The sequence below is a fragment of the Stegostoma tigrinum genome, chromosome 30, assembly GCF_030684315.1.
Source record: "Stegostoma tigrinum isolate sSteTig4 chromosome 30, sSteTig4.hap1, whole genome shotgun sequence".
NCBI lineage: Eukaryota > Metazoa > Chordata > Chondrichthyes > Orectolobiformes > Stegostomatidae > Stegostoma > Stegostoma tigrinum.
In genome coordinates, this window is record NC_081383.1 from 18,489,814 (window position 1) to 18,517,214 (window position 27,401).

At 38.6% G+C, this 27,401-nt stretch overlaps 1 protein-coding gene across 1 annotated transcript in view; it reads left to right on the top strand.

The window, feature by feature from the left end:
- The first annotated feature begins 7,260 nt into the window (after window positions 1-7,260).
- The window catches only part of LOC125450190 (nuclear receptor ROR-beta-like), a 69,426-nt gene continuing 49,285 nt past the window's right edge, over window positions 7,261-27,401 (top strand). The window contains exon 1 of the mRNA XM_048526210.2: window positions 7,261-7,550. Coding sequence (XP_048382167.1) covers window positions 7,544-7,550 — 7 coding nt within the window. The 5' untranslated portion in view covers window positions 7,261-7,543. The remainder of the gene's footprint in view (window positions 7,551-27,401) is intronic.

The following is a 27,401-nucleotide window of genomic DNA, read 5'->3' on the forward strand; positions in this document are numbered from 1 at the left end:
TGTTCGTGTATCCTGATGGCTATTTTCCTTCTGGTCCAGCCGATGCAATCATTGCTAAGTATTTTGTAAGCTGCATTGGTCCTGTATGTCATGGGTATGGACTCTTTGGACCTTATGAGTGTTTGTCATATTGTGGTGTGGGTTTGTGTCCTACCATTATTCATTGGAATCTCAGTTTTTGGGATATCCATTGTTAGCAAACTGTTGTTGTTAACTTCATCCACAGGTGCCTGTTCGATAGACAATGCCAAGAGGACACAGTATGCCCCAATAAACAGGCCACACTAACCTTTGTCAGGAACATATCAGAACTGACAATGAGACTCCTACAACCACTAGGAATCATGGTGGCACACAGACCGACAGTCACACTACGACCAACACTCACTCCAAAGACCCCATACCCAAGAGATGCAAGACCAACATAGTTTACAGAATACCTTGCAATGGCTGCACAAACATTACATCAGCCAGACCAGAAGGAAACTAGCCATCAGGATACGTGAACATCAGCTAGTAGCAAAATGATGATCAACCCCTCATCTCAGTGCACTTGGACAATGAATCAATTTAACTGGGACAACATGACCATCCTAGCTCAAACCAACCACACACACACATAGGAATTCCTAGAGGCCAGGTTTTCAACCCATAATGCAATCAACAAACATATGAAATTTGACACCACATACAGAACAGAACCAGAATCACAACCCAACTTAACAGACCAGATCATATAAATGCCAAACGGAGTAGAACAACATCATTTCATCAGAGGCAGCACTGATGATGTTTCCAAGCATGGTGACGAAATTTGTGTACGATCACCAGCCAGCTCAGTGAGCAAGCCAACAACCCTGTGTTATGTCACACCTCTACAGCAGCCAGGACTACAACCAGGGACTCCAGATTCGATGGACAGACGCTGCCACTGTGTCCTATAGTCCTGTAAGGGAAATGATAGCATGTATAAAATTACATTTCTTCAATTATTGACCAATGGATAGTGATCCTCTGATATTCTGGAGGAGAAAGCTCTGAGCAAGAGGCCTAATGAACTTATCTCCAAGCAAAGACTGATCTTATGACCGTATTCTGTGTCTGGCCCAATAGAGAGACAGAAATGATGATATTCTGTAGTCATGAGCTCTGTTAGTTGGTGGATATTTTTTCTGACATGTTCAACAGCTAATTTATATGGGCTAGAATCTGGAAGCATCCAAATCAACTCCCAACAGGTGGAACCCATCCATTATAAAGTCAATAGCCATATTAGAACATTTATGGTAGCCAATGATGCTTGTGCAAGTAGGTAAATCTCACTCTGCCCTGATATTCCTATCTCTAATTCATAAAATTGTCCAGGATCACACCTCTCCTTTAATCATTTATTGTAACTCTGATAAATTTACAAATATGATATCATGCTCCTTTTTAACTTAAGTCAGTATCATATTCACAAGCTCACAGAGAACAATACAAATCACATTGATGTCAAAAATTATCACAATAAAATCCTTCCCCAAACCTGTGCCTTCCTACATATTGTCATAATTCCGTGAATAATCTGTTAAAATATGAAGGTAGTTTTGATGGGGAAGAACTTGGTTACAACAGGTCAGTTTCTCTTCAATCAAAAGGTTTATCTGGATTTGCATTTTCAAGGAATGGCTTCAAATATGTAGGTCTGTAGGTGTATTTACAGTTCTACAGTTTGTAGACATATTTATTGTGTGGTCAGCTGTCTTGACTAGTGTATTGAAAAATCAGTCAGTGTGTGTATGTGAAGTTTTCCTTGTGGAATGCTGAAAGGCAGAATTTGTCCAATTTCTGAAAATTGCCCACCACAACTTTTGCTTTTGTCTTTTTGGCTTCTTTTCGGACCGCATTCCATTTTTACTGAAGGATCAATTACAGGGCATAATCCTCAAATAACTGAGACTGAGTCTTCAAATGATCTATCATTGTTAACCACATGTCGTGATTCCTGCTAAGCCATGGTATGATGCAATAAGTTTCACTGTCAGCTTTTAAAGTCAAGTATGTTCTTGCTGAAGGACTGGATTCAGTGTAACTTAGGTGAAACAAATTATACGTACCAAAATGGTCATCTTGTTTTACATTTCTCCATCAGATTCTTGTTTAATGGTTTCATGATAAATCAGCATTACCTTAGTGAAAAAATGTAAATGTGTCCTGTGCTAATGTGAAGATTGAAGGTATGTCTACAACTTGCAATTTTAGTCCTACACACTGATAACCATAATTTAAACTTGCCTGGAAGTGCTAAAACAGAGCCCTGCAGGTCTACCACACATGCACTGATTAGTCATAAGTTTCATTCCATTCACCCACTGCACTTTTAGAAGAATTTCCAGAATAAATGTTGATGGAGCACTGGTGAAGTTTTGACAAAGTGTTGCCAGAAACCCAACCATGTATATCAAAAGTCCCCTTCAAAAGTTCAACAAGTGAACAGTAAAAGATAGTATACCTCTGAAGTAGCATGAGTAATAGCTTGGTTACTCTCAGCTAGCTGGTCAGTGTTAGGAAATGGGATTTAGTGAAATGTCATGCATGAGTCCAGATAGACAATATAAGTGTCAACTAATTCTTTAATAATCCCCTGGGCGGCTATTACAAGTTCATGTTTCAATTCCTTTACCATGGTGTTGTGCACTAAATGAAAGCTGGCATTTCTACTCAAGACCTCCATCTTGCCAAACTTAAAGGGCCCTTTGCTCCAACAGCTTAGAACCAGTTTTAACTAAGTTGGTATAAGGAGCAAAATGTAACAATGACTTTAATGTTGATTTACTTCTTTACACTGTCAGCAAAATCTACTGTTAAGTAATTACCAAATCTTAGCTTTAATCTAATGACAAGCTAAATTTTCATTCATGCAAGTTAAGTAACTTGACTGCTGAAAAAAGAACCAGCATCAACACTAAGTACCTCCAAGTAAATCTGTTCCTGGTTGGAGATTAGGGTAAATTTTCTTCATTATTGCACATATAATGTGTCACTACACATGCCTCCATGGAATATGACTCTAGTAATGCAATACAATAATATATATGCATATAGCTCCTCTAATATTGTTACGTGTCCCAGTTTACTTCACAGGTCTGTTGACAGGCAAGATTTGACACTCAGACTAAGGTATTATTGGGTTAATTAATGAAAAACTTGGTCACTGATTTAGGTCTTAAGGAGGATCATATGGGCAAGAATGAGTGGTAGAAGGTTGGAAAAGTTTAAGAACAAAATTCTAGGCAACTGAAGAGAAAACTGCATCTGAAACACCAAACAAAAGCAGAAACATTCAAGAAGCCTGTACATGGTGGAGCACAGTTATCTGAAGGTTGTAAGGCTGGAAGAGATTGCAGATCAATGAGACACAAGGCCATGAGAGAATTTAAAATCAAGAATGCTTAACTGGGTGCCCATCTATTTCCATTTCTCACACTAGTCATCCTAGTGCCTGGTGTAAATTACACTTCTAAATTAATTGCACTGCTGAATTACAGTAAAATCACACTCAGTCAAACTAAAAGGAACTTGTCTAGAACGTTGTTTAATTGGAGGTTCAAGATAACTAAGGTATCCCCCATGTAAACTGATGAGCACTTCAAATTGCTGTATGTGAAAAAAAATGAAAACACAGTGATGCAGTAATTATGTGATAAATGACTTTATTTTTCAACTTGTTCACACCTTATAATGGACTGACTTTATACAGTAAAATACATTGACAGACATTGGGTATTAGGTCTGAAAAATGCAGGAATCCTTTTTCTGCTGAGTGCCATGTCTGCATGTGACTGATACAGTCCACCATAATATTGAAAGTGTCTGTACATTTGTACTGTTGTGTGAAATCCTGAAGCACCTCTATTCATCTTGTGGCTTCAGCTAAGGGAACAGACACAAAGGTGGGCAGGTATTCATCATACACTTCATGGTCATCATTTGCTTGGTCTCCTCATATTAAGAAAATATGGTATCTACATTTGCCTCATCTGTCAGTTTCACCTTGTCTCTAATTGATTGCAGTTTTAACCGTTTCTTGGGTTTAACCACACTTGAGGAGTTTGAACCTCCTTTCACAGGCAATTTTTGATATTTTCACAACGTTAGATGATGATGTTTCCATGTTGTCAGGCTCTAATTAAGCTGAACTTTGCTCTGATTGGTTGGCATTGTCTTATGACAAACATGCACAAATTCAGCTAACCCGGGACTACCAGTCTGGAATTTTGACCTAACATGAGCATTCTTCTACTGGGCTTCCCATTCTGACAGTAGAAATGGTGATTGACTTTGCTACAACCAGTTTCCAAATTTGACTCATCATCATTTCACTGTATGTACAATGATTCCATTGGAAGTATTGACAGTGCCAAAATCTTCTTAGAATATTTTGAATTTACAAAGCGAGAAGACTTTTATTCCAGGAATTTGAGCTGGATTCAAATCAACTTCAAAGATATGGCAGTGGTACATAAATTGATATATAAATTTAAATAGCTCTAAAATTGGCACTTCTTGTGAGGAATATTATGCGCTGACAATGCATATTGGAAACGTGGGTTTGGAGATAAATGCGTGGAAAATTTTGCAGGGTTGCAGTCCAATTTGTACATTTTGAATATGCACTCTTGACACCCATACCTCAGTTAAAATTCATTCTCTAGAATGTCATCTTAGATTTCTGGCAATATTTGTTTGAGGAAAGCTTTGCATTGTTGAATTCTCCTTCAATACAGAATCTTGAACAGTAGGAGAAGTATTTCGCAACTCACAATGTACATCAGGTCAGGCAGACTTATATTCCACATTTATAATATTCTTTTCAAACTCCTGACATCTATTAGAGGGGTAATAGTCATCTCTGAGCTGAACTTTGCTTCTTCCTTCACTACAAGCACTGCATCACAAAAGGAATTAATTATGAAATCCACCAAGATACTTCAATAATGTCATAACGCATCATTTAGCATTAAATTGCCTTTATGTGATTAGATTCCCTACAGTGAGGAAACAGGCCCCTCGGCCCAACAAGTCAACACCGCCCCTTGGAGGATCCCACCCAGACCTAACCCCTATAACCTACACACCCACGAACACTACGGACAATTTAGCACGGCCGATCCACCTAGCCTGCACATCTTTGGACTGTGGGAGGAATCCGGAGCACCCGGAGGAAATCCACGCAGACACGGCGAAAATGTGCAAACTCTGCACAGACAGTTACCCGAGGCTGGAGTCGAACATGGGTCCCTGCTGCTGTGCTAACCGAGCTACCGTACCACCACTTAAAGGCATCACATTAAATTTTGACTGCTTTCAAATGTAAACTTTTATTTGCACATTCTAATAATTTAATCCTCTGCACAGAACTAAATACAAAAGATACCAGCTATACTGACTGTAATTGCTGATTACTATGTGATCAATTATAGGGATGAAAGGTAATTAAAGTTTGATTTGCATGTTATCCGGCAGTTAGTGTCTCCAAATGTATTGAACATTGCCATTCGCTGTGATGGGAATCTGAATTTACCATTGAAGTAAGTCCCGATCTCAGAAGAATGATATTACTGTATAGATGAAAAGCTAACGTACCTGAAAGCAAATACATATTATCTGTTGCAGGGACAGTAGGAACTGCGGATGTTGTAGAATCTGAGGCAACAAGGTGTAGAGCTGGATCAACACAGCCGGACAAGCAGGCCAATATATTATCTGTGTTTAATGATGGTCATAAATCAAAGTATTTTCTCCCTTGTAGTTGATAACATAACCTGAAATTCTACAAGGGGTAAACGTAATCACTGCTGCGCACTTGTTAATTATTCTTACTTTTTATCTCTGTGTTGGCAACAATGGGCACTTTGCATTCACTGCTGCTAAGAAAATGTAGGCAATCGGACATTTGTATACATTCGACAGTCTTTTATTTGTCAAGACCTCGACTTCAGTCTGAAAGTTAACCATTAGTAATAAGTACGATTTTGCAACGCGTCAAGACCTGACTTGTGCAATATCTGTCTCTAAACCGGAGGAAAATGTGTCTGCATTCACTTCATACTTGTGCCAGATGGTTTAAGTAATTGTGCAATGTTTTATTTTCTCCAGTTTATTACTTTTGTTAAATCTCAAAAGGCACATTGGTACTGGACCAATTAAAAGAATATAGTCATGATCATTGACAATGATTTGGAACTCTCTTTTGCATGTGATCGATTGCTTTTCAGCGATGAAATCGCATTACTCGTCGTGGCTGTAAACAATAAAATTCCCTTTGATTTCTGTCCTTCAGGTAAATATCGTGTTAATCTTCTCACATGAACTTCCAGGAAATAGAAATCAATTCAGCATCACTCGCGATTTAAGGTAACATTGAAAACACGCTTCAGGTTCTTTGACGAGTAAGATGTTACACATATTCACAGTTTTATCACTTCTGCGCTAACTTGCTACTATGGTAACACGTTCCTTTTTGTTATATTTTTTAACTGAGTTTATTCTTTCTAAACTTCGTGTCTGGAAATAATTGAAAACATGCCACAACAAAGAGAGAAATGAAAGCGAGAGTAGAGGGCAAGGAAAAGGAAGAATGAGACGCGGGGAGAGAGGGAAAGGAAGATAGAGTGAGGCAACGCGAAAGAGAGGAAGGGAAAGTGAGAGGACACGAGAGAGGGAAGACAAGATGGAAAGCAAATTAGTGCTGGAGGCGAGATGGAGAGAGATAGAAGGTGGGAGAGATTGCCGGAGGGAGAGTTTTAGAGGAATGGAAGCAGGAAGAGATTGAGAGAGGAAGAGATCTGAGGGAGGGATAGACTGGGGGACAGATTGTGAGGGGGTGGTTAACGGAGAGATTGGAGGGAGGGAGAGATAAGAGGAGGGAGGGAGGTATTTCTGGATAGAAAGATTTGAGGCAGGGAAGAAGGGAATGATTTGAGACCGGGATGAAGGAGAGAAATTGAGGGAAGAGCGAGAAATTGTGGAGGGAAAAAGTAGAAACAGGAGAACCTGCTGGAGGGAGAGATTTGAGAGAGGCAGAGATCAAGAGCGAGGTAGATAAAGTTGGACGAGATAGATGGAGGGAGGAAGAGGTGGGAGAAACAAAGGATGGAAATGAAAGATGGATGGACGGAGTGGAAGTATGGGAAGAGAGAAGAGAAAGGGCGCTGCCGGCAGCTGCAAAAGGGTACGGGCAACAATAAGTGGTAGATGAGGGAGGCTGCAGGCTGGGTTCTGGGTTAAAATGGGAGGAGACCGGGGCGGAGCGAGAGCAGCTTGACAGGCGAATCACGCGAAGGCGGATTTCACATGTCGCTGAAAAACTGGGCGAGCATTTGGGGCTGCGATTGAAGAGTGAGTCAGTGTCCAGCTCATCATCCCTAATATCAACTGAGCAAACAAACCAGCGCGGGAGAGACTGGGCTGAGTAGCTGCTCTCTTGTTTGTGTATTTCTTAACCCTCCCTCCCTCCGCCTCAACATTGTTACATGAGGTCACCCTGCAAATATCAACCATGAGAGGTAAGGCACTGATTTGGGGAGGTAGTGCTGGCGGCGGTGGGAGCGGAAGGACGATTTTTAAAAATAAAGTTTTAAAAAATAAAATGTTTGCTGCTCTCAATTCTGTGCGTTCAAGGGGAGTTTGCAGTATATTAAGGTTGTCAAACTGAAGGGTGAAAAGCAGCCTGTGTCTTTAGCTCGTATTCTCTGGCATGTAGTAACGCCTGAATTTGAAGTTCCGACATTTAGTCCATAGCTCTTCCTCTGAGGATCAGTCTTGATTGTTTTTATTTTCTCACTCGGTGTGTGGAGCGAGCAGTATACTGTCAGCTTCTGACATTTTCAGTAAACTGTCTTTTCTAGCTCTCTTGCATTTTGCTCAGCCGCGATCCAGTCTATATATTTTGTTTGCGTGTGTAAATGTTTGTCAACTGTAAATCCTTCTGTTGCACTGTGTGTTCAGAGGTTCTTACTGAGTGGTACTACATTGCCTTGCATCCTGCAGTCTAGTCTTATGGTTTGTTCAGTGCTAATTTCCAGATTTTTATTTGAGCGAAATGAGCTATGAGCTTCGCATGTCAAATTTAATATAAAAGCTGCGGGTTGTAATTTGTCTCATCAGCAGGAACGATGCCAGTTGGTGATTTATTTTGATCTGGAACTTTGTTGCTGTGCCTGTAGGTGTGCACATTCCGTGCAGCTTTCTGTAACATCATTCTTTCCTGTGGCTCAGATGCCTGTGCACTTTGCTGCGGCGTACTTTTGCACGGGTTTATTTAAAATGATTATTTCAGAGTGTGCACTGCATCAAGGCAGGCAGTGTGCTGATCAGCTGCCAGACCGCAAGAGCGTCCCAGTGACCTAGATCTGTCAGAGCGGATCAGTCCGAGAGAGGGAGGGGGAGCCGGGATGGGGGTCGTTAAGTGCTTCTGTGCATCTCAGTCCTTGTGTGTACTAAACAATGATGTAAACAATCGGGGCAGACAAAGGAAAACAACACACCTACATTACTGGAACTAATTTGCCTATTGTAGCCTTTAATGTGGAACATATAAATGTATCATCAGTGTGACTTTTGTTTTTAAAACAAGTTCAAGGAGTTTGCACCTTCAATTTCTCCAACTATTTATTCAAAATAAGATTGATTAATACAGAACATGACGAACTTTAATAATTAAACTGCTGGTTTTATAAGAGGTCTGACACCATAGAGCTTTATGTCTCTGTCTGTCATTGGAGTTTACAGTCAAACTTCAAACTTTGTTTCTATTCAGGAGAGGAGGGAAGAGCTTGCCACAAATATAATAGATGTTACATACACTTCTCAGTCAAATATTTAACAAGGTTTGAGTTCACAGGTTAAAACTGAGCATAAGAAATTCATGACTTTCAAAAGAAAGTTTAAAAAACTTATGCAAATCTGAAACAAAAGTCAGAAAATAAGAAAGTGAGCTTAATTAGAATCTGAGAAGTTATCTTAGTCTTTTTGTCCCAAATACCAACTGACCCTGTTCAGCGGTTCCCATTACTTTTGTATTTTTAATGAAAACAAGTTCAACATAAAATGTCCCGACTCCATTTGGGAATACTCTAAGAATTTTGAAGGGAATTTTTGCTGTTTGTACAGTTAGTATGATCTTTGCATGTTGTGTAGTCGCTTGATTTAAGCTTAATAACATCTGATATAAATTGGAGAAGATTTATAGAATGAAGAAGCAAAGGTTTTTGTAGGTAACAATGCATTGTCTGAGCATCATAGAGCTACATTTGACCATTGTATGAATTTTCCGATCAGTCCGAATGAATCACCAACAATATCAGAATATTGGGAGTTGCAAAATAAAAGATGTTGCATGGTTAGTGATTTTAAAAGAATGCCCGTTCATAATCCTTTTCTTGGGAGGCAGATGGAGCCCTGTTGGTTTTAACTCCATCTGACATGCAATAGGTGTGAATAAAATCTAAATGTTAAGAGAAGGAAAAGCTCTAATTAGATTTCCAGGAGTAAAGGCCTCAAAGCTACTCTCAGATAACTATTTAGAGATAGTCAGAACTCGCAATGCTGGAGAATCTGAGATAACAAGGTGTAGAGCTAGATGAACACAGCAGGCCAAGCAGCATCTTGGAGGAGCAGGAAAGCCAACATTTCGGGTCTGGACCCTTCTTCAGAAACGTCAGCTTTCCTACTCTTCTGATGCTGCTTGGCCTGTTGTGTTCACCCAATTCTACACCTTGTTATTTCAGATAGTGCATTTTAAGATTTCATTTGAAGTTTTACTCAGACTAACAAATTAAGAGCACTTTCTAAGTGAACACAAAATATATCTGCTTTGCATCATTCTAGCTGTAAGAGGTCGTGTAAAGGATACGTGAAACTCCTAAATATTTGAAATTCATTGAATTTGTAAACTAGGATTTTTTTATACACTCGCTGTTTCTTACTGTGTTTTCCACTAATTTTCTTTCTCACAAAGCATCATTCAGTTGCGTGAGTGAATGAATCTACCTTAGATTTCTGTACTTTAACCCTCCCTTCTTCAAGTAAAATATTACATCTCTCGAAAGGCTTTGTTCAAGGCCTGAAAGACACTTGACAACAAAAAACTAAATCAACTTATTCAGACATCAGTGCCATGATCATTTCTGCCAGCCTCTTGTTTGGTGAAAAAATCCGAATGGTCCAGCACAAGGTTGAAATGTTCCCCGAAAGTAAACATCGATAGATGTGAAAAAGCAATTTGTATTACATTATTTTTAAAAATGACCAATAAATACTCATGAGTCATTAGAAATGCCAAATTATACTATTAGAGGTTGTGTAGTTTATAGCTACTTCCCCATGCATGTGGCACAATCGATGAATTTTGACAGAAGTCACATTTTTAAGCAAAATAGAAGTTGTAAAATTTGGCAATTGTGCACCAGATTTTGGGGTAAATAGTCTAATTCATTCTGCATAAGCATATTATAAAAATCTCAAATACCAGGGTTTAATCAGAATGTTTGCTCTTCAAATTTGTTTTATTGTAGAGTTGTTCAGAATTCAATGATCACTTCATCAATACAACTGATTGACAGCAGGTAGAACCAAACATATTAAACAAAAGATCAACACCTTCTTTAAAACCAGTTAGTGCAGAACTAGGATGGAGTAAGATTCTGTGTGAGCACCAGAATTGCACAGATGGTTAAAAGGAAAATGGAGGATTGCCATTTCATTGGTTATATAACCATAGAGTCAGAGCCCAGCCAAGGCTGGTCTGTTACTGATAAATTTAGTGTGGAGATATTTAGCATTACACATGATTCCATTGGGCTGATGTACTGTATTTTTCCACATTTTTGTCATCTTCATGCAGCTTCAACCTCTCTAGCCAACCTCCACCTCATGCTAATTAATTTAACTTTTGAATACTAAATATCTTGTTGACTGCATAAAAATTAAAAATATTACCTTTCAAAGAATGCAGCGATCCTAATTGCTGGTGGTAACACTCAACCTTTGGTGTGTATTTTTAATTGATTTTATTTTTGAAGCCGGTATACAGAATGCTCAGAATGAGTGTTAACTACTAATACCATGAAAATTGTTCACAATGATAAGACTGTTTCTGATGTCGGGAAATTCTGTAGATTGGCATATTACAGTAACTTTCAATTATTAATGACTGTAAACTAGACATGCTCCATTACTACAATAAACCCCATTCACTCAGTTGTTAGGGTTCCTCTTTAAGGAAAACTTGGAAGAAAAACTCACTTCTGCTGCAGCTGGACTTTGACAGTAAAATCAGAGCTGCGGCTATCTAACCAGGCTTTGGGATTTTGTCCAGGATGGTGGTAAGATATCCTTTGGATCACTGTCATTGTCAGAATTCAGCAGTTTTGTTTTTTTCTCTGTTAAAACATATGTACAGTAAATTGGAACTTTTTTTTCTAAATCGAATCCTCAGTAAACTGAGTTAACCTGCAATGAGAGAAAACTGTACAAGCAGATTCTTTTAACAGGCATTTGAAATATTTAGTTATAAAAGAAGTCAAAAGCTGGACGCTTTGATTCTAGAGACAGTTTGACTCTCATTAAAAGTATTCAGAATGACAGAAAGATCTGGTTCATAAATAGACATTTGCAAAAATATTGTACCAAGAGCAGTGTCAGATTGGGGTAGTTTTTTTGCCAACTTTGTTTGGGATAAAGGTTCTATCTTTTTCTCATCAAGTTTCAGTTCCATATAAGCTGGAAGACATGCTGCACAGAGCTCGGTGACACAGATACCAGGTTGAATTCCTCAGATGATGCTGACTACGTTCCATTATATCCGATAATGGCATTTGTGTTCTTCCATTTAATAAACTTCAGGGTGTGGGGATTAATTTGGAAGATATTTGAACAGAAATCTCTGCTACATCATGATGAAGGGACAGTAAAGGAATGGATAATTATTTTTTTAAGCAGAATTCAGAAGCCCACTTATCAGTAAGGAGCCAAAACAGCATAAGGAAATATTGAGAAGTGAACATCTGTCTACATGAATGAAAAATCAGGTTTGAGCTGGAACAAAAATGGAATCTCTTGAAACCAAAATATAATCTGTTGTGGCATGTAATTGTAATGCTGTTACCTACATGAGAGCTATGTCACTGCACATGTAGTCAATTGTTAGTTCATTACCATAGTATCATTCAGTCACGACTGACAGCTGACATATTTTCAATCAATCTTTTGTAAGGGATTTACTAAAGAGTGTACATTCAAAAATATATTTTGACCGACTAATCCATTCCAATGTCACATATTTAGATTTCAGTCTGAATGTGATTTCTTTTTAAAAGTAGCTGAAACCTTTGTAACAATACACAGCTGAGTTGAAAATTTTCAATTTCATTAAAAAAAAGTTCAAAACATGATACATTGGGCCAATTGTGATTGAGAGAAGGCAGTGTTATGACTTTTATTTACGGGCCCCATTTCAGTTGTTAATAATGTCACTTTGTTTATTTACATATCAATTACATATATTAAAACCTTAGGAAAGTAATCCAATTTGGATTGAATAAAATATTGGTGGATAATGAAAGAAAACTGATATATGGTTAAAAATCTTAGACATTTCTTCACCTGATGCAATCTGTTATTCAATGCTAAGCTAATTCTAATTCTACATTGAAAAAATCTGCACAAAATTATTTTAATAAATAGGGATCGCAGAAATCCTGTAAAATTACTACATCATAATATTTCTCAGTTATCAAAACTGTACATTTAAGATGTTGGTTAGAACTCGGCTGGACTATTGTGTACAGTCCTAGGTGCCAAATCATAGGGAGGATGTGAACACATTGGAGAGAGCGCAGAAGTTACATGAACAGTACTAAGGATGAAGAGCTTCAATCATGAGGATAGATTAAGGAGTTTCAGTTCTTCTTGGAGAGAAGAGGAGGTCAGATAGATGGTTCAAAGCATGAGCAGCCTGAATACAGAAGAACTGTCCTTGCTCTTAAAAAAAACAAGAACAAGCGGGGATAGATTTAAAGTGATCTGCAAAAGAAGCAAAAGTGAAATGAGGAAATTTTTTTTTTTACTCAGAAAGTAGTTATGGTATAGAATGTACTGCCAGGAATTCAAGAGGATGCTGGATAATTATTTGGATAAAACGTAGGGTGCAAGAGTGTAGGGGGAAAGCAGGAAATGAGCACCAGGTGATGATGCACATTTAACACGCTGGTGCAGGCTCAGTGGGCTGAATGGTGCATTCTCAGCCGTTACACTTGTGTTTCTGCCATATGTTTGTTACCAAATGTCTTATACTAATGTGCAATTCATTGTAATGGGAGTATTTTTCAGGGTCATGTTATGAAATTTTCATGTACAAAAGAAAGACCTCTATTTGTTTAGCACTTCTCAAAATGTCAAGTTAATTCAAAAATGTTTTACCAGATGAAGCACTTTAATTGCTTAGTCATTGTTGTACTGAATTCATTAAAACCTGTTACACTTTAGTGCCGTCTTGAAATTTGTGGTTGAACCATTCTGAAGGGAGTAACTGTACCTCAGTTTTACCTATCAAAAGAGATGATGTCTGAAAACTTGAATCTTAAATTATTAAGTAGATCCTATCTCCCCAGTGTCCTCCTTGATAGTTACAAAGTTGTAGGTTTTCTGAATAAATATTGAGAGAAGAAATAAAGCTAAAAGAAATATTATTTTCACAATAGTTGAATGATTGATTAGAAGTGAAGCACAAATTCTATTTTCTTTAATATTTCTAATGAAAACTTGACTCACCTACGCAGGCTAAAACCAATAGAAATTTCTGATGAAGGGTCCAGACCCAAAACGCAGCTTTCCTGCTCCTCTGATGCTGCTTAGCCTGCTGTGTTCATCCAGCTCTACACTTTGTTATCTCAGATTTATAGCAGCCATTGCCTTTATACAAGCTATGAATGTCTTCACTGCCAGTCACAGAAATTTCTCTGAGGCAGTGCCAAAGATTTGGTAGAAATTCATTTTATGAATGCAAGACAGCTGAACTATAAAGAGACCAGTTAGCTTTTCCACATAAGTCAGAGTTACAGAGTCATACAGCACAGAAACAGATCTCAACTACTTTTTTTTTATTTTTCTAATATATAGTTGATAGATCAACATTTCTAAATTTGATAATGAGAAAAAAACAAATCCCTGTGCAGTATTAAATATATACTTCAGAAGCTGAATGGGCTATATTAAGTTGTGTCATCCAAAGTAGTGATGTGACTAAACCACAATGACCAGCTCACCTGGATCAGTGGAGTTGTCTCTTCACAGTATTCCCCACAATCCCTTTTGTGACATCATCATATCTTTCAATTAGACGCCAAGTTTTTGTTTGCGCAACAAGTGCCTCCCAATGAAATGGGAACCCACAAGCGCCCAGGAGGAGTTTTCTTATTGTGCTCCCCACATGGGTTAACATTATCTGTGATGATATTAGTTACTTGCCTAAGAATATCAATTGGTGATGAGGCCAGAAACTCATACATAGACCTTTGCCCTACAGACATAAACAAGGTTGTGATGAGAAGGTGGTGGGGTTCCCATATGTCATCCTCCTGGATGACTAAAAACCCCCGTCATCGAACTTGCCATTGGGTGGAGTACACAAAATCCTGCTCCATGTGTCAGGAACTATCTCATTTATTTAGTGGTCACTTGGTTCTCCACCTGTATTATACACACAGCTTTGATACAAATTAGCTATAGTATTTTATTTTTTGCAACAAGGTGCTTTGTTACTTACAACCTGATGCCCAATAGAGGTATGAAAGAAGACTGTTCATCAAAAATTAAAATATTGTGGAATAAGACTTGCTTTATATATACATGCCCAACTAAATTTATTTGGGGTCACAGGGGGAGAGGAAAGTTTTGTAGTAAATTTTCTGACTCAGTATATTTTCAGAACTTCCCCTGTATTCCCCCATCTCACAAATGCAGAGGCAATTTGCAATTTCTGAGGCCTGTGAACTGCTGGCTCTTATCAATTTACTGGTAATGACTTTTGTCTGAACTTAGTATGAGCACTGGAAAATATGAATAATTTTTTTTGAAGTGCCATAAAAATGGATGAAGGCAGAAAAAGTTGCAAGTACTTGCAAGAGCTCTTCACCCGAAACAATGATGTGATCACATTGTTGTCTGCAAGATGACTGAATGGCTTTTATTCTGTTTTTTTCGATGCTTTACCAAGTCCAAAAAGTGCTCTTTCATTTCTTTATAGAATGATAATTTGGGGAATGGAACCAGATCAGGTATCAGTCATGCTAGTTATCCCACTGTCATGCCTTTTTTTTGTTAAAGGTCGTACTTTTGGTGAATCTTTTGAAAATATCACTTTACAGAATTCCATATTCATTCTACAGCATGCACAGTAAAATGAAATTTACAAATTAGGGATCCATGCCTATAGACTACTAATCCAGTCCTGACTGGAAATCACAACTGTTTAAATAGATTACTCACACAGAATTATTTCTCAATTACTGAACCTTTGTACCTTTGCTGATTCTGCCTGTGATTTTTTTTGAGGATATAAAGGACAAGCTGCATTTAACCATTTAAAATCCAAGGTGACTTAATTGTGGAGCTTCAGAAAATGGGTGCACGGATCTTGAGGCATAATTGACCTGTGCCCATTCATTGAAATGCAGGCACTTCTGTGCTGTCTGGACATTTGAATGATCTTTGCGGGCAGCCAGCGTTAAGTCATAGGTTGGATGCTTCAGTAGGGAGCCGGTATTGTGAGTGGCTAGAAACGGATAAAACTGTGTTCATTCTGCCCTTTTGTGTGGCAGTCAAGCAGATGCTGTGCTGATCTGTGGCAGACAGAAGTTAAAGTGTGCATCTGTTTATCAATAGCTTTCAGACTGCAGTTACCTGTATGATTCTCAATTTAAGTTCTTCCTGTACACTGTAGCAGAGAGTGGTTAACCTGTGTTTCCCACTCTTCTATTCCTCAGTAGCTTGTAGCATAACTGGTAGCAAATGTTGCCCCTCTGAGGTAGTGAAGTTGTGAAGCAGGTGGCAGAATACTCCAAATAGTGATACACACTGAGCTGTACCAGAACAGTCCAGGCAATGGAAGGTGGGGATGCTGATTCAGCAACCAATGATTTGCTGTGTCACATTTTGTGTGGCAGCATTGTACGCAAACTGTACACCCAAAGTGATGTGTTTGCAGCCAATGACACCGTCCTCATAATCCTGATAAAGCCATATTCTCAATTTGCCTGATTCTTTTTGGCGAGGAAGAATGAAACATAGTTAGCCACCTTTTGAGCAGTGAGCTTCATTTCAGATATTCTATATATCAGTGGATAATAAGTAAGATGTTGCGCTGTCTATAGGTCAAGACTGGAAAGGGCCAAATCTATGAACTTTCATCTCCACTGTTGCCTTCGTAGTCACTGGTAATGCAGTCTTTGCCTTATTCTGAGGTTGTACTTTGGGGTTGAAGCTTGTGGCAGATTTCAGTGGGGATGTCCTTAATGAAGTGCAGACATCCTGTACAGTTTTCATTGCTGAAGTTTATGGAGGAAAATTGCTCCCTGTGCATCCTGTCAGCTTTGATTTTCTATTGAAAATTTCTATTTCTGCCTTTCCTTCTCCTCTTCCAGGAGCTTGTCCTGCTCTACACAACCCTACGTTATATCTCAAAGTTATGAAGAATGCCAATGGGAATCTCTTGAAGCACTGATGATGGAGAAGCCTTTAAATCAGCAAACAAAAATCTTAAACTTGTGTCTAAAACACATCTTTAAACACTAGCCCTCCGCATAGCATTTTACAATTTGTAGCAACTATAGAAAGTGTCAAACACTGCTACAATTGTTGCCACATCAAGAAGAAATCATTCATTCATTAATCTGCAGATGGTAAATAATCTCTTCAAATAGGATTGATGGCGATGAGGGTGTTGCCCCTGCTGCTGAGTGTGTGTTCAGGTGTGTGGATTGAGAGGGTGTTGGCAGAAACGGTGAGCTCCAAAAATGGCAACAGTGGCATTTAAACAGTATTAAGTTCAGATTGTGTTCTGTCTGCTCTACGACATCATGCTTCCAGCAGACATTCACTTGCTGTTGACTAAAACTGCTCCAACATGGTGTCCAGTGGAACTCACTCCTCAAGTCTGCAGACATGCAGCATATGCTGTCTTGGCATGCTAAGGGCATTTATAACCATCATGTACTATAGATTTGCAAAACGATTAGAGTATCTTCTATCATTTTAAAATAACAAATAATACCAAATAATATCAATATAAGACCTGAGTGAAGGGAAAATGACCAAGTAAAGAAAATTATGACATATTAACAAATTTGGATGTATAAGGGCTATATTTCTTATGCAAAACTTTAATTATTTTTCCCCTTATTTATAATGAAATAATAATTGCATCTGAATTGGTTTACTCCTTTTAACTTACTTCTTCACAGTAATTTAATGAAAATACATAAACATGTTTTGCTGAACTTCGATCCTTCTATTAGTTACTAATGTATAAAGCTTCAGTCTGTGACAAGAATATCAGCAGAGTGCAAGTTATATGCATTGTTCCCTTGTTCTTAGTTTTCAGCATGACCAGAATTGGTATTTACCACCACCTAGTGTTCAATACTTAAATTGCACGCTATCATTTAAAATGCAACATTGTCGCCTAGTGAAATGTTTTGAAGGTTGTGGCAACTGTAAGTATATTCAAGAGGGTTTCTTTGATTGTTTATAATATCATTTAGGCAAGTTGTGCTTAAATGTCTGAGTGATTATCCACCCAAACAGCTAATGGGTAATCACATCTTTTCCTAATTAATGATTGCCACAGAGTGTCGGGGAGGCCGGGATGTTAGATGCCTTCAAGGCAGAGATCAACAAATTCTTGATCTCACAAGGAATTAAGGGCTACGGGGAGAGTGCAGGGAAGTGGAGTTGAAATGCCCATCAGCCACGATTTAAATGGCGGAGTGGACTTGTTGGGCCGAATGGCCTTACTTCCACTCCTATGTCTTATGGTCTTAATATCAGAATAGTCTAAGTACCCTCAACCTGAAGCTCAAATGTCTTTCCTTCCCTGTTTTGTTCATTTAAATGATGCTTGCTTCTTCTGCTGTCATTTGAGTAAGGAGAGATTGTTTTGGAAGACAGGACCACTCATCTATTTTTGTCATGAAACAGGCTGTCATTGCTGCAGGCATTTTGCCTCTGACATAGTAGGAAACGACCGATGCTGGAGTCAGAGATAACACCGTGTGGAGCTGGAGGAACACAACAGGCCAGGCAGCATCAAAGGAGCAGGAAAGCTGACATTTCAGATCAGGACCCTTGAAGGGTCCCGAACTGAAACATCAGCTTTCCTGCTCCTCTGATGCTGCCTAGCCTGCTGTGTTCCTCCAGCTCCACACTCTTTTGCCTGTGATCCTTCTGGGTACAACCCTACATTCAACCTTGGATCTGTTATAGTTCAAATAGAGGAATACTAGTCATCTGTGACTTTTGTGGATCAGGATGGAATGTGGCACAAGTGTTTCAAATTCTGCTGTTTCATTGGTGTGATGCTGCAACACAGAGGCAGTTTGGTACATACTGTTAAATTTTCCAGACTAGATTGGCAGAACCAACAGAGGTCCTTTCCTAACTTTTGTCTTTTAACAGTCCTTTTGCCCATGCTGCAATTCTAAAGCTTGTGAATGCCAGTGATTGGTACCATACAGCCCAAACAATGTGGTTGTATTTGCATGGTTTTTAATCCACTAGTTTTCTTATTTAAATGTTGAGGCCCTAGAGGCTTTGAAAGAAGACATTTTTGGCACACAGAATAACTGCTTTGCCACTCCAATCTAATCTGGCTAAGGGGTGACCTACTTGAAGATTTCAGACAGCTCCACTTTTTGAGTTGTTTCTCCAGATATGTTTGTTTTGCTCACTTCCCGTTTTTTTGTCTCTTGGTCTCCAATCTGTCCATCCTAAAATGAGAATTTACCAATCAGGAAATTTCAGGGGAAACCCTCATTCCCAAAGTGTGGCAAATCAGTACAAGATCAGTGATCAGCCTCTACCTGTTGAGCCACAGAATGGGGCAGTGAAAGTAAATGGAGTGTAGTGAACTTGTTGAGCAAATAGGCAATCAAGAAACTATTGGGATAATAAACTAATAATTTATACAATTTTTCTCTAAAATCTAGTGTTTCCCAGCATCTTTCTAATTAGATCAAAATAGATCATGAAATATATTTACTACTTTTGAGCATTTTTCTCTGATACACTGTTCACTTGGATTTTGTTCTATGCAGTTTCAAAATCACATTTTACCTTCTGAGCACATTCAGATATTAGTTCTAGTACACAACGCCACTATCAGTTAGATTATCTAAGTAGTGTCTAGTGTACCAATATATCAAAGCACGAGCAGTTTTCAAGACAAAGAACTGTACAAAGGATCAGATATAATTATCCTCTCACAGCAAATGATCTACCTTATTGAAATCAAGATGCATGGCTGCAAAAACTGATCCTTCTTGTGGCCATAATCTAAGAAGAAAACAGCCGACTTGACATTTTAAGAAGCTATTTACTTCCTTTGCCACTCAATTTTGAAAAGACTCTCTGTGTGGTTTCTGTACACGGCAAGTAATTTTCACATCGCTCTCTCTCTGTGCCCCTTATCTCTTTGGTTTGTGGGTGCTGTGCTTGACGTTGCCAAGTTGCCATTCTCATCATTGACGTGGAAAATAATTAACTAATTTAGAACTGAGGTCTTTTTGAATTACTGATGACTGATTCACACAGAGAAAACATTGGGGCAAGGAAGAAGACACATCTGAACTGCAGTATCAAAATCAAACCAAACTTGAGAGTCAGTTTCAGAGATGATTGTAGTTTTGTTTCCAGATCCCAGAATTTTTGCTTGATTTGATTTTATTTTTCTCTCCAGTATGCTATATGATTCAGTGCTAAGACAGTGAAATGATATTTACTTATTTGCGGTCATTGCTTCAGAGGTTTTGTGGTCCGTGCCAGAAAGCTTGGTTCAGACAGAGTATGGATAGTTTCTTTGTCAAGAAAACTCTTGTTGTCTAAATTAAAGCCAATGTATTTAACCAGCTGAGAAATGCAAGATGGCACTTTATGCCAGGTGTTAACTTTCCATAAGCAAATTCTTGCTTTTCCCAAACTGAACAGTTAGTCAAAATCATGAAGTTTACACCTTTTCAAAACTATAGTAATTCTGGACAATTTGAAACATACCAGGATGATAGAAGTTCTCAACTGTAAAGAGTCTTGAGGATCCTTAATCTTTAAGATTTCAAATAGATTAAAACCGAGGACATACAATAAACTTTGCTTTACAACGAAAGGTCACTTCAATAGAAGATGGTAGACATTACCTGAAGCATGACTATATTGGCTTCACACTTCTGGTACCTGACCTCTGTCCAAAATATGAAATATTAAAGGACTCAACAAGGGAACTGAAAAGTCTGTGCTGTTGTCTATATATTAAGATTATAACATGGGTGCACAAACATGTATTTAGTATTTTAATGGCGTACATTGCTATTAGTGTTGTTGTAGTTTTGATCTTAAAAGGGATTTTGAATAGTCGTGACCCATTGGGCAGACATTGTGATGAAGGAGACTATTAAGGATGAGAGATATCACCTTGATCTGTCAAGGTATGTGATAGGGTCGTTGCAGAGGAGATGCTGCACAGCTCATACATTTACAATGTGGTGGTGTTTCTGCTTCCATCATTTAAGTGGTCGAGCTCAATAACTGTAAATTGGAAACAAAGCCATCAGAGGCCACAATATAATGCAAATTCTCAGGTTGATATGTCTCATAATGAACTATTATATTTCTCAATTCAAGGTGGAAACTTCATCAAGAAATGTAAATGAAAAGTATCAGCTGATTTATTAGGATTCTTGTCATTATATGTGAGAGTAATTGCAATTATTAACATCAAAATGTACTTTACAAGAGCACTATTCAGCAATATTTGATACCAAGCCATGTGATGTATTACAACAGATGTCCCAAAACTTGCTTCAAAGAAGTAGGTTTTAGAAACATCTATTAAGAGAAAAAAGAAGCAAAGGTCTAGGGAGGGAAATCCAGTGTTTAGGATCTTGGCAGCTGAAGGCAAGGGCCCCAATGATGGGGAGCTGAAGTTGGGGATACTCAGAGGCAGGAATAGCTGGTAAAATAAAAGATGTCATTTGTCAGTTACGCGTCAGCTGTATCAATGTAATTGTTAGTAAGTATCATGTAAACAAAACTCCGCAAGTCCATTCAACAATTACTGATGCAGTCTTTTTGTGCCCAACACAATCTGTTTACAGATGTCCTGTAAAGATGATTCATCTGATCTGAAAGTGTAGAGAAGAATAGTAACCCAGACAGCATTGATGAATCCACTAAAAGAGATGATGTTCATCCTTTCCAATAATGTGATACAGGATTATCTGTGATACTTAGATCTGTTTTCAGCTGTCTTAAAATAATTATTCACTCAACAAAATAATGAGACAACCAGCTGGGAACTCTTGTAATTGCAACAGCATGTTCCTTTAGGCACCACCAGACCTTCCCTTGATAGAAATTCCCAATGATAAGTCCTGCCCACTCAGTGAATGGTAGACTACACCTAGTGTGAGTAGTGGCCAATTGTTGTACTGCACATCCTGATGTGAGCTTTTAAGATTCTTCTCTGCCCTACAATTCCAGGCACTACCTTCTTGGGGCAGCCATGATCCTTATTGTGCATTTTTCTGCAGTCTAGACAGTGCCCAATGCTTCATTCCCAGCAGCGCCGTGGTTAAGCGCTGCCAGCCAACCAGATAGCAATTTCCAGCAGGTTGTATAGTTTCCTTGGCCATGTACACTGGAATCCGAGCTGCTGTCTACATCTCAGCAGTTATGAGACAGCTGCAATCAATTGGAACTAGGTGCAGTTGCTAACTCATCACACACACTCCAGTTGATTGAGCTTATTAGTTCCTGAACACAGGAAATAATAACACAACACATACACACAGTTAGGAACCGATGACTCTAAAACAAAACATCTATCAGTCTGAGTTGTTGGTGAACAGCAGACAGTAGAACATTGTGGCCATTCTATTGGATGTTACCAATAGCGCTGGCATTGGGAGTTGAACATTGAAGTTTATGATTTTTGGCTTTGTCAATTGAATTTTTTCTTTTGTCCTGGTTCCTTTCCACAGTGGCTGCTGGCAGCACTCCTTTTGAGAAGATACCTTCACTCCTTTGTCAGCAGTACAGGGTGCTTAGTAGTTGTTCTCCAAACTGTGATCTTCACAGCACACTAATCTACACAATTGGATATCACACACACAGATGAGGTCTGAAAGTCGCTTTAACCCCAATTTTTGTATACCTCTGGAAGGTAAAACAAACATCTGTGATTCAAAAGTACTCCTCAGCTCATGATGGAACTAAATTGAGCCTCCAGCTGAGAGGATGTGGGGTAGTCGGCCACTGGTTACCTCTTTCCTTTCTAAGTCTTTCCATTTGAAATTTCCCTGACTTTGTTCAGGTCTGACATACCAGCATTTTATCCAGCCAGCCACAGTCAATTTACATTCATATTCAGTTTCTGGCCCTTTCTTAAAACACATTGTAATTAAAACTCCATGATGTTCATGGGTGATCAAGGGTTGTGATCCATGGTCAAGACAGTATGTAGTTGCTGTTTTACATTTTTTTTATGTACTGGATTTCAATAATAATTTGTTTCATGTTGCAAAATTTTGGCAGTGGTAGAAGATTTAGAGTAATCACCATCTTGGAATGAAATAGCTGGCATGTGTTTAAAAGTTCAGAAACAGATTTGATTCAGCAATATAAATCTTTAAATGTTGCGGATTTCAGCCACTCCATGCACATCAGTGTTTGAAGCATACCTTTGCAGATTGAGTGCTTCTTTTGTGGCCTGTTTGAAGGCTTTCTACAGTGAACTTAGATGACTAAATATACTATTTATTTCCCCATTCTATCTTTATCATATGGGTCATTAAAATTTAAATGAGAAACTTAACCAGGGTGGGTTTAGAAATGATCAAATGTCATCGGTATGGATTTGAGAATATGGGGAAAGTGAGCAAAAGCTTCAGAGAATGTGGCGGTGGCTCAATGTAGTTCCATCACAAACTCTTTTTGAGTTGCAGAATGTTGAAATGGATAATGGGTTAAATTTTTATCTCTCTGTCTTTAGTCAGCTTCTGAAAATAACTTAAGAGGATCATGATTAAACTATTTGGCTCCTCAAAGAAAATGCCTCACCACCTCCAAGTTATCCTCCAAGCAACACATTTTCCTGACTCAGAACTATACCGTCATTCCTTCACTGTTGCTGGGTCAAAGTTCTGGAACTCTCTCCCTATCACCATTGTGGGTGTTGTTACACAGTTAGAACATCAGCAGTTCAAGAAGGCAGTTCATCACCACCTTCTCCTGGACATTCAGGAATAGACAATAAAGGCCAGCCTAGCCAGCAATGGCGACATCCCATCAATAAATGTAAAAACCTTCACAACTCATTGGTGATAGAGAATTCTAAAAGTTCATAATCCTCAAATTCCTTATCTTTGTCTTAAATGATCAACCCCACATCGGTGAAATGATGCTACTTTATACTAGATTCCCTAATCAGAGAAATGTAGGTGTTACAGTGTGCATATTTCAATGTGGAAAGAACAAAACAAATAGGAGCAGAATTAGGCCGTTCATCCCCTTGAGCCTCCTCCACAATCATAAGGTCATGCCTGATCTGATTGTGGCCTCAACTCCGCTGAACTCCCTTGTCAGTCAGCCTTGGGTTTATTCAATCTCCACTGTTCTTGGGGAAGAGAGTTCCAAACAAACTCCAGAGAGAAGAAATTCCTCTCCATTCTTCTACTTTCCAGAGAATAAACATCAAATTTGTTCAGCTTCTCAATACAGAATAATACTGTCACTCAAGAACAAATATGTCGAATTTTTATTGCACTTCCTCTAATGCAACAATATCATTTCTTAAGTATAGAAACCACAGTTGCGCACAATAATCCAGTTGTGGGCACACTAGACTTCCAATTTGGTAGCAAGACATGATCATTTATACTGCAATCCCCTTTCAATAAGGCTAACATCCCATTTGCCCTCATAATTGCTTGCTATGCCTGCATGTTAACTTTTTCTGTTCCTTTTATGAGAACATACAGGTCTCTCTGATCATTAAGATTTAAAAATCTCCTCCCTAATAAAACATATTCTGCTTCCAAAGTGAATAACCTAACACCTGACCATGTCAAAACACCATCTCCCCTCAGTTTAGCTGCCTGTACTGTCTGTGCAGCCTCTTGGTCCCCTTACAGCTTACATTACACAGGCTTGTATGGCAGAAAATTTGAATGCATTAATTTTTGTCAAAACTATTAGTATAGTTTGAAAATATCTGAGGCCCTATCACTGATCATTATGGCACTCCACCAGCTTTGGGAGGCAACTTGAAAAATTCCCTGTTTGTCCCAGCTTTCTGATTGCTGCGTATTAACTTGCCTTCCAGCCTTGCTAATATTTCACCTCAACTGGTGAGGCCACTTCTAGACTGCCGGGTGCATACTGCAACATAAAAGTAGTCCGCAATTCTGGTCGCCCTTCTATAGGAAAGATGTTAAATTTGAGAGAGTGCAGAAAAGATTCACAATGATGTTGCTGGGACGGGAGGGCTTCAGTTATAGGCAGAGGCTCAATAAACTGGGGCTTTTTTCCCCTGGAGTATTGGAGGCTGAGGGGTGACCATACATAAATGTATAAAATCACACGGCCATGGTTGAATAGCCAAGGTCTTTTCCTTGGGGGGGGGGTCAAACCTAAAGGGCATATGTTTAAAGTGAGGGGGGGCAGTTTTAAAAAGGCCCTGGGGGGCAATATTTTCATGCAGACGGTGGTGCGTGTATGGAACAAACTGCTAGACGAAGTGGGTACAATAATGACATTGAAGAGGCATCTGGATGGGTATGTGAATAAGAAGGGATTAAAGGGACTTGGGCCAAACGTTGGCAAATGGGACCAGGTCAGAGTGGGATCTCTGGTCAGCGTAGGTGACTTGGACCAAAGGGTCTGTTTCCATGCTGTATGAATCCATGGCTATCTCCAGAGTCCTTATCGTGCATATTAACCATGTATTTAGAAGCGAGTGAATGACTTTTGGAAATCAAAGTTTAATAGATCTAACGTGTCCCCATTACACCATTGTTACATTTGTCAAATCTAAGAGTTTGTTTTTAGACAGTAGTTTCCTTTGCAAAAACCCAGTCACTCACTGACATGTGATTGTCCACCCAGGAAATTCTGTGTCACTGGTCATGGGTTCTGGGTTCTGTGGGGCACTGCACGACTGATTGAGCCTGATCCTACAGCCGCATCTCTGACTACACATTTGACAGGATTTCTGGGAGGTAGAAGTGGTCCTTGGCCTTGAGATCATTGGTATTCCTTTCTCTGGTTCCTTTTCCAGATTTCATCTTGTCAACAGGTGTTGTCGAAGGATTGTATCCCTTCATATGGTTTCCTCCAAATTGGTTTCTTCTAAACAAGGGTCTGCTATGCATTGACAGCTATATTGCATTTCTTGACAGAAGCTTTCAGGGAGTCTCTGAAATAATTCCTTTGTCCTCTTCCCATTCAAATGCCTCCCTTAAGCTGGGTGAAGTAGATTTGCTTTGAAAGTTGGAACTCGGGCATCCTAAGCATGTGGCCAGACCAGCGGAGTAGGTTTCAGATTATCATGGCCTCATTGATAGTACCATTAGCTGCATCAAGAATGCTGATGTTAGTATGCCTGTCCTCTCAGCTGATGCAGAGAATCTGTCTAAAACAATGATACTTTGCAAGGGTCTTGAGGTAGCATCTGTACATGGTCCAAGATTCGAAGCCATATATTCATGGTATGAAAATTCTATGATGTTTTAAGTGCATTGATAAGATATCCTGCCCTTTCCTAATGTCAGACTAACTGGTCTATTTCCCCGTTTTTTTCTCTCTCCCTCCTTTCATGGTAGTTGATTTTTATATTTATTAACTTCCAATCCACTGAAACAATGCTTGGATCTTGAGAATTCTGGAAAATTAACACCAGTGCACTATCTCTGCAGCTACCTCTCTTTGAACCCCAGGAACAGGTTATCAGGTACTGTCATCAGTTTCTTAAGACTCTCCAATGATTCCCTGCTAATAATGGTTACTTTAAGTTACTCAATCTTATCAGCCCCTTGGATACCCACTATTTCTAGGATGTTCTATGTCTTCCTCTGTAAAAGCAGGTACCGAATATATCAGTATCCCTGCGAAATTCTTGCAATAGTCTCTTTGGTCTGTCTCAAGGGAGCAAACCTGATCTTAGCTATTCTCCTTTTTATGTATTCCAAAGAGTTGTGACCATTAGGTCTTTATATTCCTGACTAGATTACTCCCATTTAATTTTCTCCCCTTTTATCAATGCTTCATTCACAATTTGTTGTTTTCTAAATCTCTTTGAATCCTTAGCCTTACTATTACACTTTGCAGCATGATATGTCTTTTGTTTAATGAAATACTATCTTTAACTTTCCTAATATGCCAGTGATAAATCTTTCTGACTCAGAATTTTCAACAAAAATGCATTATTTTATTGATAATGTTTGGAATCCTTTTTTCTCCTCGACTATTTACTGTTCTACGTTGTCAGTCTATACAACCAGTCAATCTCTGCCGATTCCCTCTTCAGATCTATGTAGGTCTTGTTTAAAGTTCACATTTTGGCTTTATTTTATCACTTTTTTTTACTTTAATACAGAATTCAATTGTATTACTATCACATTTTCCCATAGGTTATTTTTATTATGAGATTACTAATTAACCATGCCTCATGACACAATCCCAAATCTAAAATAAATTTGTCCTTTTTTTGATTTGTTCCCCAAATGATTGTCCTACAGGAACATTGCAAAAGCATTCTGCAAACTAATCTTCGAGGCTATCTTTGCCAATTTGATTTGTTAAGTCTATATAAAAATTATAGCTCTCCTGAGATTATTACATTTCCTTTGTTATAAACTCCAATTAATTTTAAATTATTGCCCTTGTCAGTGATATAACTACTATTAAGGAGCTGTACTAACATCAATGTTTTTTACCCTTTTTATTCCTAATTAGTTAATAGTATGCTAATTTTATTGGATGAGCCATGATCCTTTTAACACTGTGTACTATGTTATCCTTTATAATAATGGCTATTTCTCCTTTTCCACTATGCCTGTCTTATCAAAATGATGTGTGCCTGGAACATTAAT